The sequence below is a fragment of the Corvus brachyrhynchos genome, unplaced genomic scaffold, assembly GCF_000691975.1.
Source record: "Corvus brachyrhynchos isolate BGI_N302 unplaced genomic scaffold, ASM69197v1 scaffold319, whole genome shotgun sequence".
NCBI lineage: Eukaryota > Metazoa > Chordata > Aves > Passeriformes > Corvidae > Corvus > Corvus brachyrhynchos.
Genome location: NW_008246065.1, coordinates 222322 through 234241, shown reverse-complemented (window position 1 = coordinate 234241; position 11920 = coordinate 222322). Strand labels below are relative to the sequence as shown.

At 43.6% G+C, this 11920-nt stretch overlaps 1 protein-coding gene across 16 annotated transcripts in view; it reads left to right on the top strand.

Moving 5' to 3' along the window:
* TACC2 (transforming acidic coiled-coil containing protein 2) overlaps nt 1–11920 on the top strand; it is a 131352-nt gene that overhangs the window by 50282 nt on the left and 69150 nt on the right. For 15 of the 16 annotated variants that reach the window (XM_017746821.1, XM_017746820.1, XM_017746826.1 and 12 more), the window contains 2 exons: nt 5401–5526; nt 11188–11319. In XM_017746821.1, the coding sequence (XP_017602310.1) occupies nt 5401–5526; nt 11188–11319 (258 nt within the window). The remainder of the gene's footprint in view (nt 1–5400; nt 5527–11187; nt 11320–11920) is intronic. The other variant, XM_017746830.1, reaches the window with a different exon arrangement.

Sequence of the window (11920 nt, the reverse complement as noted above, 5' to 3'; positions counted from 1 at the left end):
TTTTTGTTTGTTTGTTTTGTTTTGTTTTTTTTTCCCTTTTGAAAAACTTTTGGAAACTCTCCCGCTGCCGCAGCGCTGCTTCCAGCTCTGGGTGAGGAGTAACTCTCCTTCCGCCCCCCCAAAAAAAAAAAAACAACCAAGGAGTGGATGGTTTTGTGGCTCTTGCTCTGGTTTCTGGCTGGGTTTGGGGTTTGTGCTCGAGCGAGGAGGAGACTCTGTGTGTGGTGTTTGCACTGAGGAACTTCTGCTTCAGGTTTACTAACTGGGAACTTCGGAACTCTGAAATCCTGCTCTAATGACATCAGGACGTGACCGAGAGCCCTTCCGAGGCTCTAAAAGCTGCTCCGTGGTGACGTGATTGGCTTTTTTTAATGGTTGACAGTTATTACAGCAAATATGCTTATTCATCCTGTGATTTATACTTCTGATACTTTTATGTGGCTTTCTGCTGTCCTTCTTTTAGCTTGCGACGGAAGTAGTGCTGTAACACATTTCAGTCCCTTTAAGTGTTTTAGTCTAAAATAATTGTGTTTGCTTAATGTAGCAACTCATCCTAAGTTTTAATGCGAGCACAGTAATGTGGCACACTCAGGAAAAAAAACCCCAAAATTCTGTTTTATTGTTACATCTGATCAGTCAATGATCGATCTGGGTACACGTGTTAAGAAATAAAGGGATTTCTAAGCAGGGAGGGTTGGGTGAGAGAGGAAGTGCAGGCCCTCAGGTAACGTGTGACTAAACACCATCCCCTGCCAAGATAACTCCTCTATCTTCTCAGGGTTTCCACAACCAGTGCCAGAAATGTACAATTTCTGAGAATGCCTCTGCGTGGTCCCTGACAGCGATAGCGCTCTGCTCCCACCCAGCAGAACGCCGGGACTCACCTGCAGGGATTGCCAGCTGCTGCACAGCTGGGCTTGCTTTCCACAGGTGGGGAATTGCCTTCAGGAAGTCTTGTAAAAAATGCTTTAATGTCTCCAGAACGCAGCTCCTGCGTTTGCTTGCCTTCCTTGTGTTGTTAGGATGGGATTGTGCAGGGAGAGAACGGGACTCACTGCCCCGTTGCTGGAAGCACAGCCTTGTGTCCGGAGCTGGGCATGTTCCCGCATGGAGCGTGGCCAGCCAGGGTGATGGCAGGGCTCTCCCTTGGGGACAGGTGTGCCTCAGTGCTGCTCCAGCCTGGCCTGGGCTGGCTCTCCCCGGGCGCTACAGGCACTGTCACCCAGCACCCAGACCTGTTCTGCTGATTCCTCGAGTCCCGCTCAGAGGAGCACCATGTAAATCCCAGGCACTGGAATAATTCCGCCAGAAGCCAGTTCTGGTGTCTTGATGATAAGTGTAGTTACGCTGCCATGCGCTGGGCATCAGACTTGTGTTTCCCATGTGTGACAGGGGTTTTCTTTGCTTTTAATTAACACATGCCATGTCATCTCTTGGATACCTTTATTACTGTGTTTGCACAGCCCTGGCTCAGCAGGACTCAGCTTGGTCGAGCCTAAATACAAAGTGCTGGTGCAAGGCACTTAAGACATAGTTTCTTCTTCAGAGGAGTATGGAATTTGAGAGATTTTTCCAAAATAACATATTTAAATGGATAAGTAGGTCTTTTGTTGGGTTTACAAAAGGCAGTGTATTTCCCAAAACTTGAACTTTTGACTGTGAGTGTGTTTTTAGCTTGTAAAAGTAAAACCTTGGCTATATCTAAGCACAGTGACCAGCAAAAGTGACCCCCAGTCATTGTTGTGTCTGAGCTTTTAAGCTGTTGCTGGTGTATGGACTTGTCCTGTGAGGATGGATGTTCCCTTAGTTCCTTGGGAAATAAAGCCACACTTTCCATTTTAATCTTAGAATCTCATATTTTTCCTGAAATGCTGTTGATATTTAAATGGGTTTTAAATTGGTTCATAAGTAGTAGTACAGGAGGGGAAGAAAAGAGGGGCTTGTTTGTTTTTAATGCTTTGCTTGTATCTTATGCAGCAGTTCTGAGCTGTTCCCTAAACAAGTTTAGTTTTAGTTAGTGATATCTGTAATGTTGATTTCTAATATAAGAAATAACTTCCTATTTCCTTCTTTGCTGAAACATTGACAGGAGTCCCAGTAATCATGAAAATACTTTTAAAGAACAGCAATGCCAAAGTTGCTTAGAGTTACTATAGCAGGTTATTGTTGGATTTTCTAAACACCAAATTTATTTCAGTGAATGTGGCTAATGTATGAGATAAGCTACAAACTAAAGTGCAAGAAGGTAAAAATACTATGAAGGAATTAATAAAATGGAACAAATTTTATGAGGTATGGTGTGTTTGAATGAATGAATTTTAAACTGATGTAGATCTTCTTCCTTTCCAAAGAATTGCAGTGTAAGAACTTACCAACAGTAAATTCTCTCAATATTTTTCTGGGATTGATCAATACTTTTTATGGATGGGTAAACTGAGGGTCAAAAAATGACTCTTTGGCCTAAGATATTAGAAAGCCAAGTATGAAATCTAGAGGATTTTGTCTGTCAGCCTTGCTGTACCCAACGAGAACATCTTGTGTCCTGAAGAAAACAAAACAGTGGGTGATGAGAGCACTGAGAGCTCAGTCCTGCCTTGTGGTTGTTGGTGCCATTTTCCAGAGATTTCTGGGGTAAGAGCAGGATCCATAAATCTTGCTGTTATCTCTTTAAAAGCAACCAAATGTTTGGGACTGGGAGATAGCAGAGTTTGAAATGCTTATTGGTTTCCCTTGGAGTAAACTTGGAGCTATTGTTGACTGTTCAAAGGGAGCCACATCCAGCTCTCCTGATTGGAAAAACATGGACAGGGAGTAAATGCCAAGACCCATAGCTGCCTTCTGTCTCCAGCACCAGTATCAAAGCGTTTTATAACTTTCCTATGAAGTTAGGGGTTTAAGGTCTGCATCTCAGGGATGTCAGGAGAAGAGCAGCAAACAGACCCACGAGAGCACCCAGCACTCGCTGCTCCGTGTCCTCATGTGCCAAGTTGTGCCCCTGTATGTATTTTAATTTTCTGCCTTGGTTCGAAACCTTTCTACATAGACAGAGGTAAGACCTGCTGTGTTTAAACAGAAGAAATTACACAGGTTTATGGAGTTATTTCTCATTCATTCATTGATATTTAATTACTATTGTGGCTCAAGCTTTGCTTGAAACTTGTTATTTGCATACCTGCCTTCTAACAGTGACTTGGAAAATTTCTTTCCAAGGCTAAGTAGAGGCCTTAAAAGTGAAATTGTGAAACTCAAGAGCCTAAGGACACCTGATGGGCAGTGTCTTTCTCTTGTGACACACTAATAACAGTCTGAACCCCATGGTCTTTGGGCTGAGTTTAGTGTGCTCGCTGCAGCTGTTGGTAAGCAACTGCTTGTTAAAACTGTGAGGTATTTTCCTTTGCAAACTATTTCAGTCATGCTTGTCATAAGTAGAATTTGGAAGCAGTTTTATGTAGATTCTCTTCCAGGCTCGACCCAGAACAGAGGCAACAGAGTGGAAAAAGCTCATGGCCTTTTCGTGGAGTTCAATTCTTGGAACAAATTGGCCTTAAAGGCTGGTGGCTGCAAGAGGGCTGACAGCAGGGACCTGGTGGCAGGCGCCTGGAGAGCCAAAGGCAGTTGTGATGCCAGGGAATGTCACTTTGTGGAACTCGTTTGAGCAGCTTATGGATGGCTTCATTGTTTGTGTGGCACAGAGCAGGGTGGCTTGGCGAGGAGCAGCTTCGCCATCGCCTCCCCAAGCCTGAGTTTCAGGTTACTTTGTCCATGAACTATGAAACTCCCTGTCCAGGAGTTGGCTGTGCAGGAAACGTGAGTGGTGAGGAGCAAATGCTTCTCACCAGACTGGGGCACCGCAGCTTCAGTTGCAGTTTGGGTTTGTGCTGTGCTGCCTGTATATTCACTGGGAATAGCCTTAGTGCTCTGCCACAGCCACAACAAAGCCTGCCCATCTCCTCATTTTACTCACTATGTACATAAAAAAGAAATTGTCAAGTGCTGTTGTCAAAACCTGCCTTCTAAACACTCATTTGAAGGCAAAGCAGCGGGGACTCCCCAGTTTGTGCTGTATCTATGACTCAGCAGTGAATGAAAACCAGTCCCTTTATGCTAATAAGCCAGAGGACTTTGGAACCTGTAAACACCTTCGCTCAAAGTCCCTACAACAGGCAGAGCCCTCAGGTGTGGTTGAACCAGAGAACTTGTGGGCAGTTAATTGCTCAGAGTTGTAATTAGTTTTCCCACATGAACATGTTACAGAATCGTTTAGATAAAATATAGGAAGTGTGTGTACATTCAGATGGCAGCCTTCAGTCATTACCAGAATAACACTGACATTGTTATAGTAAAGTTTAACTGTTTGTCATGGTTTTGGATTCCAAATTAAACTACAGTAGAGAATCGTCCCGTATCTCTGGAGTTGAAGTGAGATAAGGAAGTAATCATTTAGAGTTAAAGCTGAGTTATCTGATTTAGAGCTTTTTATTTATAAGCTGGAATTGCAAATGCTGAGTGACGGTTTTGAGTTCACGCACCTCAAACCCATCTGTGTATGGTACCATCCCTGTGTGTTCAGTGCTGTGTTCACTTGGTAGGTACAGGAAACAACATGGACAGAAGGGGTTCAGGGCAGCATGAAATTGCATCAGCACTTTAAGGTCACACTTTACAAATAACTTGAGGATTTTGGTGAATTTTAGGGAAAAGTGATGCTTCCTCAGTCCTGATCTCTGGGTGGTCACATGGCAAGGTCAGGTTGAAGTAGGCAACAAAAATGTTGTTTTCAGGGGGTTCCCCATGGTTTGGTGTCTCATAAAAATAAACAAAATCCCTTTTACAGCAAGGCTCCTTTCCTTACTGATTCAGCAGTGTGTTTCCAAATTGTTTTCTTGAGCCACAAGCTGCTGGTACTCCGTGGCACTCTGCTTTTCCCAGGAATGGGACAAAGCTGGATGTCTTCCTGTGTGTGTTCTCCACAACACCTGGACCCCTTTGACTCTGTGCCCCCCTCCCCCACTGATGAGCCCCCCCAGCTCAGGTGAAAGCCAACATTCAGCTCCTTGTGTTTTATGTGATTTCTGAGCAAGGAAATCTTGTCATTTCTCTTGTTCAAGCAGCAGCTTCATTTCTCATTTGTTTTTCACAATCAGAAGCACGATGGGGTTAATATGCTGTTGTATTATACTATCTCATTGCTCCTGCAGTTGTAACTCAGACAAAAATCCAGAGGCTTCAGTCCTGTGGGAACAAAAGCAACTTAGATTAAAAATGCCAACTTTTTCTGCCTCCCCTAACACACAAGTTAGCTCGTTCATGCTCAAGTCCAGAAATTCTGACAGGCAAACAACATTCTGTAATAACTCAGACATCTAAGGCTGCCTTTCTCTCTGTCTTTTCTCTCCACAGCCCTCCTGGGCCAGGTGATGCTAATCAGTTGGCTTCTCCCCTCGATCTCTGTGAGCATCCCTTAGCTGTGCCTGGAGCCCTTGGAAATGCTGTCCCCGTGGGAGCTGCTGAGCTGACTGCAGCAAGGTACTGTCCAGAGCCGTGCCCTGGGGCAGGGGCAGTGGCTGCTCCCTGGTGTGGGAGGGTGTAGGCTGGCTGAGGAACTGCTGTCACCCTCCTTGGATGGATAAATGTCTGGTAGGGCCAGTTGCTGATGGGTTTGCTGAGTCTGCCTGTATCTGTCAGCAGAGATCCGTACCAGAGTTTAAATCTCCCCTTGTGAAAACTTCCAAAATAAGATGCTGTCTGAGATTCTGCCACTTCAGCACATAGGAGGGCCATGACACGTGAAGGTGTAATGTATGGCCTATGTCTTTTCCGTCCTTATATATGTATTTTTTTTTTTTTAGTAGTATAAGGTAACTAGAGGGCCATGACACGTGAAGGTGTAATGTATGGCCTATGTCTTTTCCGTCCTTATATATGTATTTTTTTTTTTTAGTAGTATAAGGTAACTAATCTGTTGGGCATTTTCTTTGAAAAGTTCTTTAACAGTATAATGTTAATTATAAAGCATTCAGGTGTCTCTGTTGGACTCCGGCCTTTTTGTCTGCCTTTGCTTGCACTGAGAGGGGAAACTGTCGCTTTATTTGTGCTGGTGGTAGTAGGGTTGTCAGGATTTTCGGGCATATAAATTTGTCTTAACAATAGAGGAAGCCTTGTAGGGTGTGTGTACCCTTCAATCACCAGGAGTTCAGTGGAGTGTAAACACACACAGTATATTTAAGCTAGCATTAAAGTTGTTAGCTGAAGTCACAATAATACACCATCAAAGGCAGAAGGGACCTTGTGTGGTTTGCTCAATCCTCCTTAAAAGCTGGGTGACTTTGCTGTTTAGCCCATCCTGGTCTGCCACCAGTCCCCAAGCTGGTTAGTCACTAATGCTGGCTGAGTGAGTCTGTGAGAAACAAACTTTTTCCTACAGTCTGAGTAAGATGATCTAGAGAAGTGGGAAGCTAATGATGTGGATTTCTTCCAGTTCTTGTGAGTTTTTTTACTCAAAAGAGTTGTGTTTCTTTGTTTTTAACAAATGTAATTGGGTTACTGATGGGTTTTTTGTGGATTCTGTTTCTTGCTAATGGATTGTTGGCCATAGTAGTGAGGCAGTTAGAAAAGAGTGAGCATTAACTGAGGTGGAGCTGTGAACTACTTTCTTAATGTGGAGGCATGAAAAAAAGACTAACACCGAAAGTGCGAGGAAGATTTGTATATGGTCTTTGGACTACAGTCTGGAACAGAGGATTGTGTGCCCTTGGGGCGATAATTTGCTGTTTGCAGGGAAAAAGGCACACAAGCTATGATTAAACATTTAGGGAGAGCAGTCTTAGAGTGTTTTAACTCACTGTTTCTTGTAAACCTCCTGAATTCACTCTGTTTGCATTCTCATCTGAATCCGGAATTTCGAGTTAATTATATTTTACCTTTTCTTTTGATCTGCTTCATAACTTGTGCCTTTAAAATGTTTTTATTGTTGATGTCTGAAGGTTGTCTCGGGGTTCCTTGCTCCATCCCAGCTGTGCAGGCTGTGCTGGTGCTGAGCTGTGGTTGCCCCATCCAGGGTGGCTGAGCCCAGTGGGGGTGAGGGCACACAGACTGTGCAGCAACCACAGGATCTGCCTGGTGTTCCAAATCCTGACCTTGAGGGAGCTGCAAGGATTTTTGCAAGGGTTCAGCACTAAAAAGTTGCAAACCAGGGGTATTTCACGTTGGATGTAGGTAGTTTTCCAGTTCCTGAAACAGAGGAAACTGGCAGAGAAATACACTGTGGTCAGCTGCAGTCAAGCTGGCTGTGAGTGGTTCTTCTGTGTTTGTTGGTTTTAACTCTTTTGTTTATATTTTTTTTAAATGCTGCACAAGTTAACTCTTGTCAGTGTTGTTTGTTTTTCTTTCTCCTTTAATTTGCATCTCTGTGCAGCTTTGGATATAAAAGCCTACCTGTTCTTCTTCACCTGTCTTTCCTGTCCAGGTTGTTGTCACTTGCCAGCTTCTCTGTGAGCCTTGCAGAGGGGTTTCCTGCTGTCCCAGCATGGAAAATTCAAAGGCTGCCACTGTTCCCACCCCCAGGTGCTGCTGGTTGGCAGAAGAGGGGTTAAATCAATGCATCTGCACCCCTGCTTTAGCTCCTGTGGGTTCAGTCATGGTGCAGCTCCTCCTGCAGCAGCAGCTCTGCTGACTTCCCTGGGGTTTAGTCCTGAGCTGATAACAACATGATGTTGGTAGCAAATGAAAGTATTGCTCTTAAAACACATGTGATCATGCTCACAGCCAGGATCAGTAATAGCAGGACTGGGCTTTTCTTAGCTGAGGGAAGAGCCTTGATGATGTTTTTTCTTTTATGTCATTGCCTTATCCATCATCAACAATTCACCTGTGTCATGGAGCAGATTATTGCCCATATAAGTAAGATAATCTTATTAAAGTCTCTGCTTTTTTGGCATTTTATGTAGAAGCACTGCACCCCTGCATTTTAGTATGACTGGGTACAGCTCTCTAATGCACCTGCATGCGGTGTCTCTGTGATGCCTGCTGGGTACCTCTGCAACATGGAAATGTTACAAGGGCTCCTGAATGGCGTGGTGTTATTCCAGTCTGTCTGCAGCAAGGTGCAATCATAAAGTGTTTTCCCCCAAAACATTTAGTTATTTACTAAATGTACTTTCGTTTCCATGTGTTTCCCCATCAGGGGTGTCACATAATGCAGATGGTATCATTTGACAGGGAAAAATAATGGTACATATAGGGTGGGGGTCAGTTTGGGCTAAATGGCATCCAGATGGCCAGGCAGAGTAAGAGATCAGGTTGTCCTTCCATCTGTTCAGTCAGGAAACTCTATTTTTGTTTTGCTTCTTGAGGGTGATTGACTGCCTCTCTCCTGCTGATGCCATATTGATCAGGGACAACCTGCTATCATCTGCTCAGTAAAATTTTATTTACTCTATCTACAGAGAAGTGCCCTGAAAAGAATTAGGTAAAAAGTTCACTGGCAGTTCTGCCAAGCATTTTTGTTTAGTAGTGGAAGGCCAAGTTCACTCTGATTTGCCAGTACATATTGCACTAGAAGTTTTGGCCAGACACAGCTTTCTCCTTACTCTGCAGGTGCAGAGCTCTGCAACAGGACTTCTGTGTTGTATGAGGAATGTTTGGGTTGGAAAGGCAGAGAAGGCAAATAAGTGCCCTGGCTGTACAAGACCACAGCTTAGCTGGGCTCCAGGTTAGAGGTGAGAAACACTTCTGAGCAGTGTCTGTTCCCTGCAGCTTCCTTCCTGCCTTGTGGGAAAAAAAACCCCAAACCTGCAAATGTCCAGGAAATATGACAGATTAGAAAACACTTCCTGTATGAGTTTTGTTTAGGGTTGTACTTCTTAGTGTTGGCAGCACAAGCAGGCAGGAGTACCCAGGTTTGTCTGTGCTCACAGATAGTCAGAAAGTGATTTTTGAGGTTTACTTAAAAGAGATGGTGCTTGAAAATGCTTGTTCTCTGATCCGCTCTACTCCACAGGATAAATACTGGTCAATGTATAGTTTACTGTGCACTGAGAAGACTTGGGCCTTTTGGTAGTATTCTAGCTACAACCATTAAAATACTACAAGTTGAGAAATAAGTTTAGTGGAAAATCTTGTTTTAATAATAGCTGTGGAGAGGTTTTAATGTAGCCACTTCATGTCTGAGGTGATAAAAGTACTGTGAGTTGACACACACACGCAAGTTGATGCTGTGTTAGGCTGGAGAGTTTAGAGTGGACAGAAAGTCTGTATTTTGGACAGGGTTGCTGTTCTGTGCTCCCCTGCCTCAATTTGTGCCGTCTGTCAGAGCAGGAGGAGGAGTGGAGGCAGGGCTTTGTGAAGGGCAGGGAGCAGAGCTCTTCTAGAAATCCATGTGTGTCGATGGCAAGCTTTGCTTTAGTGTTGGGAATGACACTCATTAGTCAAAGTGTCTCTGAAAATTGTTTCATTTGATGTGGGAAGACTTAAAGGGGGAAGCTGAAGGGCTGCAGATGGCCATTTGGGCCTGTCTGAAGAAGTGTGGGTGAATCAGGTGCTACTGTAAGCAGGTAGGGCTTTGTGTGTCCGTAACACCAGGGCCATAATTTTATGTGCCTTTGGTGCTCTTGTTTGGCTGAGCCCTCTTGTGAATTGTTTGGGTTTTGCAACTCTTTGTTTCCTCTCCAAACAGATGTTCAGCACTCACTTATTTTTAGTAGTTCACTTTTTTCTGCTTTAAAAATCTTACTTTCGCTGCTCTCCGTGTGCCCCTATATAGTCACAGCGCCTTGGTATAGAGGGGATGCTGTTACTATATTAGGACAGAGACATTTTTAGCCAAGGACAAAGGCCTTTGCATGAAAAAGGAAGCAGCCTGCTTTTTAATCGTTATTTATTTATTTATTTGTATTAACTTGATGGGGCTGAAGATTTAGGGTGTCTGTGTCAGCATCAGGCCAGTTTGGACAACCCAAAGGAAGGAAAGGAAGGAAGGAGTGAGGAAAGCAGAGGTAATTTCTTAGAAGTAGCAGGGCAGTTATCCCATATGGGACAAAGCAGCTCCGTGGATATAAGCTAATCAAGGTAAACTACACTCACAGAGAGCTTTGGGGATCTCAGTAACTGAGTGGACAAGTAGGAAATGGCTGTTCTCGTGCTCCTACATACTGTGACTGAAGTTAGGGCTGTGCTTTAGGTTTGTCCTTTGTATACATGCACCAAAGAAGGGAACAGCCTGTTCCTGGACCTTACTAACTCTTAATCAGTAACACAATTTAATCTGCTGCCTACAGTTCCAGTGTAATTACTGGGGGAAGAGGAGAGAAATTTTTAAAAGGAATGACTAAGATAGCTGTTTATATTTAGTTCAGGAAACCTGTAAGAAGCTTCTCAGCCACGTCCTGTCTCCATCAACATTTCCATCAACATTTGTGTTGTATCTCTGGAAGCAGCAGCCGGCAGGAGGGGAGGCTGTTTGTGTGTGGCTGCTACCCCAGGACATTTGTGTCCCTCTGGTGTGTCTGAGGTGCCCTGGAAGGGACAGTGTGGCGTGACAAGACCTTAAACTGCTCCTGCTTTTGAGACATGAAGTCATTGGTTATTTAGTTCCTTCTCTGTCAGTGGTTTAATGAGTGTGGCTGAGAGCAGGGGGAGTTGTGTGGTTACTGCGCTGCTCCTGAGCTTGTGGGGCTTTGCTGAGCAGAGGGACTTAACATCCATGTAATGAGTTCTGGGATTACTGTGTTTAGCTTTACAGCCTAGGGAGGGCTTTTAAAGTAAGAGAATGCTTTAGTCCCTGTTTTTAGGGTTTTTTCCTAAAACACAGATCACTTAATCAAATGTTTATGCTGTACACTGAGGAGAAAGGGCTGTGTGAGAGCAGCAAAGCTGTCATTAGTGATTTATTTACTATACTGATTTCATATATGCTTAAATTCCTCTGGCACTTAATGTTACGGTCTGTAAGATCTGTCAAGACTTTGCAATATTACTGATTATGTGGTCAGCTGAGAAGTTAAGTGAAATAATGTTTGTAGGAAGAAGTAATTTGTGGGAGGTGGGAGAGAGAGGGGATTCAGGAGGGGATGATGTGGTCCTTATAGCTCCTTGTGGATCCAGCCAAAGTTCATCCTATGAAGAGACTTCATTAAAGCTTCATGGGCATTTCTGATATTTGTCAGCTTATTTTCAATAATTGTTTTGCAGCACTTCCAAGCCTGATAGCTGCAAAGAAGTTGATAACCACGTTTCTGAGGATGTACCTTTGGCTGTGGCCCCTGGTGATGGTGTAGAGCTGCCTGCTCAAGAAACTGAAGGTTTCACAAGGGAAAAAAAGAGGTATTGTGTGATTTCAATTGTTACAAGACTTTTCCATGTCTTTACATCTTTTGCTTAAGAAATGGTACTAGTGTGAAAGAGGCTGACTAAGTTTTACAGGTGTTTTGTCTAAGTTACATGAACATTTCGCTGCTAGATCTTGAATCCAAATGTTAGATTTATCAAGACCTGGCTAATCCAGTATATTTACTCCAAAATACCAGAAGAGGGAGCTTAGACTACACTGCTTACTACTATGCTGATCTTTCCTTCTGTTTTTAAATTAACATTTTTTAGGGTTTTTTCCCAATATTTTTCTTTCTCAAAGTTTAAGTTTGTTTTTTTTATTTTGTTTTTGTGTGTGAAACTATGCAAGTTCAGGTCTATTTAAGAGGAACGTTCTGCTCATTCCCCTTCAGATGCTGCCAGCAACTTCCCCACCTCACATCTGATTTGCATTGTCACTGTCAGTAGTGAAGAAAGAAGTTGTTCAGCTTGGTTTCGCTCCTGCTGAGTAAATGTTACCTTGGTTTCAAAGTGAAACGTTTCACTGCCTCAGATTTACACTCATTGTTGCATAGTGTTCTGATAGGAGGCCCAGCACATTTTTTGCTTTGAAAAC